The sequence below is a fragment of the Equus asinus genome, chromosome X (genome assembly GCF_041296235.1).
Source record: "Equus asinus isolate D_3611 breed Donkey chromosome X, EquAss-T2T_v2, whole genome shotgun sequence".
In the NCBI taxonomy this organism is placed as follows: Eukaryota; Metazoa; Chordata; class Mammalia; order Perissodactyla; family Equidae; genus Equus; species Equus asinus.
In genome coordinates, this window is record NC_091820.1 from 111,715,322 (window position 1) to 111,721,790 (window position 6,469).

Sequence of the window (6,469 nt, forward strand, 5' to 3'; positions counted from 1 at the left end):
AATCTTCCCAACTCTCTCCCCAATAACAGAGTGGGGTTAGGGTTAGTTTTCAGTTCTTAAATGTATGGTGATCAAATCTCTAACTACAGCCTCAGTGGTACTATTTTCTATGTTACTGATTCAGATTTTTATCCACAAGACTGGGTACAAATAAGTTCAAAGAGACAGTATATTATTTACAACAACTAATATTTTATAAAGGAATACTCATGTATAAAAATACAATCAAGAGCATCAATTTGGTTTCAGAGGCAATTGTTACTTTAGCATCTACCACAAAGTCAAGCAATGGAATGCATTCCCTGATCTATTTATTACAACTATTCCCTGCTGCACGAATATAATTGAAGGTGATAAATGCTGTAGACATTTTTTTAATATATTGGTGTTAGGGACAAGGTGACACTTATAAATTGGGTGTCACACTCAGTGAGATACTATTTATCGTACTCACACTGAACATGTGATTTGTAGTAATTGCATCTAAGAACATATATCTAAGATATATGTTCTATATATTAGAACATATAAAGAGGTTTTATTATTTTTCAAAAATAACCCTTCATTTTAACCAAAAGCCTCAATAAGGAAAGATAAATTAAAACAAAGGGTTTCCATACTACTCTAATGACCAATAAGATGAAGCCTGAGGCCCTCTCGAGGAAATTCTCTTTCTAGTTTGCAAAAGCTGTGGGAGACCATTAACATCATGAGGTCAGTTACAGGAAATATTGATCTCTAAAGTGTCATGGTCTTACACCTTATGGAGGCTTATGGATCTGACTTATAGCACATGTAGACCCAATTATAGGACAAGTCAGCTCCAAGTATTTCACACATTCATAAGCACAGGAGCTATTTTGTCCACCACTGGATAAAGCTTCTGGGTAGCTACTGAAATCAGGCAAATAGTATGGTAAGCCAAAGTGAATGGTGAGGTTAAGGCCTCCACACCAAAAAACAACTGGATGTGGTGCAACCATGAACATAGGAAAAATCTCAGAATTTGAACAAGTAAACAAAAAACAGGACAGACTTAATTCAGGTAAGTGGAACTGCCAGACTGCCAAAAGAAGTTCTTCAAAGGAGACTTCCATGGGACTCATTTGCCCAGCAGGAGTAAATAAATCTCAACTGATACATTTTTATCCAAGCCACAGGTGAGAGTTTGATTCACCGGAAAACAACACAGTTATGATATTACATTCTTCGTAATCACCATTCAAACTTCAGTATCTGCATAGAGAAGTACAGAGAGTTACACTGAAATTGTGTGTGCTAAGGAACGCCCCTAACTTAGCTCCCAGGAAAATTATTAACTTTTATAAGTAATTTTCATTTTTTCTCTCAGGGATAGAGTTCAACTTTCACTTTAACATTGGTTGGGAACGTTTCCTTTGTTGCTTGGTTGTATGTTTTCAGAAGGCAAATCCATTGGCATTCAAAGAGGCTTAGAACATAAACCAACATTAGAGGCAATAAAAACACATAGCTAAAAGTTTAACTTTAATCACAAATTCACAACTAGAGATTTCATTTGCACATCTTAGAAAGCTAAAAAGACATGTTAAAATTTTTAACCAACCAGCAAAAATATGTGCCACACAGATTTTTAATGTTCATAATTTAGAATTTATCACATAAATATATTTATAAATATATCCCTTATTTGCAAAATTATTATTCTTAAAACATTTCTTTCCAATACATTTGAAATTTTCATGTGTTTTAAGGAAAAAACTCCATCCTATTTAAAAATGTATTACTCAACTTTAATGTGTGATTAAACCAATGTCACCAAATTAAAAAAAAAAAATACTGCTGTGTTGGATATGCAGTCGTTACAACAAATAATGACAACACATGTCCTATACCATCATCATGTACGTGCTCTTGTTTAATTTATTAGTCATTATCAGAAACATTTGGAGGTAAGAAAACCAATGCATCATTGAAAACATGGCCGAATGCCCTAAGACGATATACCCCATACATCATCACATGCATCTGATTAGGAGTCAGTCCATTAAAAGTAACGGCCATATCTGAACAACATCCTTCTACTACCAGGTTGGGGTGATTAGTCATTGCCTCTTTAATAAAAAGCCCAACAGATTTGGTATTAAATACATCTTTTCCTTCAGAATCTTCTGCATTTTCTGCAAGGACTCCAGCGTATTTCAGGCAGACTGCTAGCTGCTTATCTTCAGATATCTTCCAAATCATCCCTCCCTGTTCAGGGCACTTTTCAGGGATACTGAGAAGGTGGTTAAGTCTTTTCATTGATTCTATACTTAAGACAATTCCTCCTTCCACACTCACATATTCAAGGTCTCCAGATTTTACAGTGTGGCCTAGATAGAAAGGTTGTGATGGATCCTTCTTTAACAAAAAGTACTTTAAGTTTTCAATAATAGCAAACGTAGTGGGGCGTGCAAGAAAGAACCAGTTGTATTGGTTTCTATAGTTATCAAAGGCATATTTGTAAGCTTTTCTCATCATTAACCACATATCATTTGTTTCCATGTTAATTGACTTAAACACTTTAACGTTTTCAGAACTGAAGAACTCTGCTTTGTCACAGTGTTTGGTCCAAGTTTCCTTCACTGCAGCCCAAAGACTCACATCTTTGGGTTTTACAAGGATGATACAGTATACCCGAAAGCTCTTACTGAGCTCCATGCGTTCATCCTCTGAAATTTTCAAGATATCTTCTTTATTAGGAGCTTGTAGGTGATGATGCTCATGGTGGTACATTCTACTTCCATAACCAATCCTAACATGTCCTAGTATAGTGATCAAGGCACAGAAAATGCTTCCAAGCATCACACCCTTCAAAAATGAACTGCTTTCAGAAAGCATTTTTCCTATAAAGAAGAAAAAGATCCTTAGGATACATAACAGAAAATAATCAATCTAGTGATTTGATTTGGTATTCTTTGTATACTTACATTTTTCTCTTAACATTAAAAAAAAGGTTTCCAAGTTTGAAATCAAGTTAGTTCCATATAGTACCAAGGAGTCTAAGAATCTGTAGCTTCCAATGGTATCTGATTACCATTCGGTATAAACTGGAACTTTGCAGTAACACCTCTATGCAGTAGAATTTTCTGAGAGGTTATTTTTACACTGCATTTATGGAGATTTAATTAACCAATACTAAATCAAAGCATTAACCTTAGAAACCAATGTTACAGAGGCTGTCTGTCCATCATTCTCTTTAAAGAAATTTCGTTTCACAAACTTGCATTATATTATTCAAATATCTCTGTATATATAAATGGAGTTTTACATCAAAACCTTAAATTGAACAGATAAAACCACTTACAATTGGCAAGTCACCAATGGTATCTGCGCTGGCATTTCTGTTCTCAACCTAGTGCTTTATTTAACTGATGGCTGCTGTCCCTGGGTGTTTTGAGTACATCTAAAACAAGTTTCTTAAGATTGATATCATATATGTTAATATTTACCTTTTTGTTTCTAAGACTAAATGGTTTCCAATACAGTATCCCATAATTCCATAACTGATGCCCATAATGAAAATAGTTAAATTATTTGGATGAGAACTAAGTCAATACAGGCATACCTGGGGACCATTAACAAACATTTTTATTTCCCCCAAAGGCATGTTCTTATTCTTTGGGGAAGTAAAAAACAGAAAAGTCTACACTTTTATTTCAGTTAGAAATTAAAAGAAAAGCCAACATTAAATACAACTGTTGAGATTTTCCCAATCTCCCCTCTATCTCCACAAGGAATGTTCTACTGAGCTACTTAGATTTCCCTTTGTCTGCTAAAGTTGAAAGGGGCCTTAGAAGCTACCTAATGTCATTTCTCTCATTTTACAGATAGGGAAACAGATGGTCCACAGAGGTTAAGTAACTGACCCAAAGTCACACAGTTAGTCAGTGGCAGAACTGAACTAGAAATCAGATTTCTTGACATCAGTTTAATGCTTTTTCTATTACAGAAAAATGATATCAACAGTGCTTCTAACAATATTATTGAGAATTTAATAAATGAGTTACTGAATAATCTTGTTTTTCTACAAATGGGAAAACATATGTGGGATGTGTTAACCAGAACGTGAGAGGTGCACCCAACATCATCTTACTGCTACAAGGAAACCATCCCTTAGTTTTCTTCCAGAGGAAATGGATTTTGACTTCTACTAGAAAGACAACTTGTGGAATGGCTTGGCAGATGTAATTCCTGAGTGCGGATGGGGAGGGGGGAAAGAGACAGGATGGTTTTCCTGTGTGACTCACAGAACCTGGTCAATAACCACAGCTCTAAGAAGGAAAAGAGAACTGACAGGAAACAAGCTCTGCTTAATATCAGAATTGTCAGATGCACTCTAAAATTAATTTACATAGGATTTTGGCATTTCATATTACACAATTTTCGTTATTTCTGGCCAATATATGATAACTCACTCGTCTCTCTTAGCTTGATAATAGCATACGTATACCAGAACTTTCTTCTTGACGAGGATACTACTCATGCATGGATCATTTGCACACATTATTCTAAGATTTTCTTTCCCATCAAGGGAGGCAAAAAAATCTAGCACTGGAGACGCACATGATAGCATACATGGTGCAGAGGAGAGGGAAACTTAAAACTGCACACGGGCACAAATGAGGCAGAAACTACCAGAGTGGATTTTGAGATGAATCTTTTTAAAAGGTGAAGGTGTTTGGCGTGGAGTATGGAAAAGGGAGAAGGACGAAATTGAGAGAAAAAGTGAAAGGGACAACAGTCACCTCTCGACCCTGAGGGGCCAAGGGAGCTCCTCCAGGAAGACGGCTCTCAGTCTCCCCTACTGACTATTCCTCCCATTGCACCTGCCCTGGCACCCGGCGCGGAGCATGCTGGGAATGGGCCAGGGCCCAAGCCTTTCCGAGGAGAGGGGCAGGGTCGGCCCGCTCCGGGCTCGCTCAAGGTGCGGGCTGACGCCCCGACACTCACCCGCGTCTACAACGGCTCAGGGGCGGGAGAGCGCAGCCGCGCACGGTTCTCCTCTCACGTTCGCGCGCCACTCGGTTAGGCTCCTGGTGGGGCTGCTCTAGACGCCGGCGGTGTCCTCTCGTTGGTTTCGCTAAAGGTGGGGAGGGCCAGGAAGTGGAAGCCGCGGCGGCGCGGGCAGCGGGGCGGGGCACACGAGCCCGGGAGCAGGCGGAGCCGCCGGCTGGCGCCGACGTCAGAAGGGCCCGTGCGCACGCAGCGCGCCCTTTCTCCCCGCCCCCTGTTGAGTTCAGAAAAGCGCGTCCTGCTGGTGTGGCCCGCACGCCTTCGTGTATCCAATGGGACGCTCAGAGAGGCACGCGTACGACCCGCTGACGCCTCCCACTCCTTCACCTTCCGGATGTGGAGGCTGCGGGAGCGCGGTAGAGCGTTGCTCCTTGCTGCATTTGTGTCAGATCCCTCAGTGGTTTCTGTAAAGCACTTCTGCGTCATTGCACCCTCATATTGACAAGAGGGTGCTCCACCCAGTACTCGTGGGCTGCGACCAAAACGCAAGCCACTGAAATAGTCATCGAATTATGAGGGCGAAGATTCGCTATGGTTACTGGAATGGCATCTGAAGCCCCACTGTCTGGAATCCAGTCCTGTCTTCACCGCGTCCTTTGGTATGCTGGGAAAGTTACTTCACCTCGCTATGCCTCAGTTCCCTCCTTTGTAAAGTACAGAAAGTAACACAGTAGTGCTATCTCATAGAAGATTAAATGAGACGGTGCATATGACTCCATTAGCAAAAGACCAAGCATAGAGTAAGCATTCACTAAATGTTGGTTGTTATTATTCACCCCTGTATCACTAGCTCTTAGCCTAGTGCCAGTACGCAGTAGACAATACATATTTGTGGAATTAGTGAATGTTAGAGCTACAGATGAGGAACCAGGACCAGAAAGGATAAGGAGCTTTCTGAAGCCCAGGTCTCCTAATTCCAAGTGCTTTCCGCTAAACGTGATCTGTCTTTTAAAATTCATTTTTGTGGCAGAGAGGGGTTTTTGCTAAAAAGCACAAATTCTTACAAATATTTAAAGTGTGCTGTCTCTAGGTTCCATCCAAATAACATTGGGCCTGAGTTCCTAGAGACACGTATATTTCAGTAGTATTGGTGAAGACCAGTTTTAAGTAGACTGAAGGTTTCAGGAAGCACTGAAACAATGAACAAGTAGATTTTAGGCAATTACTATCCTGGCAGCACTACCCTAAATTCTGGAGATCATAGTGGTGAACAAAATTAGCCCCCTGCCTTCATGGAGCTCTCAGTCTAGCAGGGAAGAAAGACATTCACAATTTATTACAAATAATTATAATGGTAGTATATTCTCTAAAGGAATACCAAAATGAATTTTGGAACTGGAAAGAAACTCAAGACTGCAGAGTATCTCCACTATATTTTGTTAAATAATATATATTGTCTCTTGTCACATATATATAAATATATATGTATGTA

At 39.6% G+C, this 6,469-nt stretch overlaps 1 protein-coding gene across 1 annotated transcript; it reads right to left on the bottom strand.

Annotated features, from left to right (window-relative positions):
* Positions 1 to 172: 172 nt before the first annotated feature.
* C1GALT1C1 (C1GALT1 specific chaperone 1) lies at positions 173 to 5,197 on the bottom strand. The gene is made up of 2 exons (XM_014831361.3): positions 4,975 to 5,197; positions 173 to 2,867 (listed from the first exon to the last, which is right to left on the bottom strand). The coding sequence occupies exon 2, from the start codon at positions 2,860 to 2,862 to the stop codon at positions 1,906 to 1,908; it is 957 nt and encodes a 318-aa protein (XP_014686847.1). The 5' UTR covers positions 2,863 to 2,867; positions 4,975 to 5,197; the 3' UTR covers positions 173 to 1,905.
* Between the last annotated feature and the right edge of the window lie 1,272 nt (positions 5,198 to 6,469).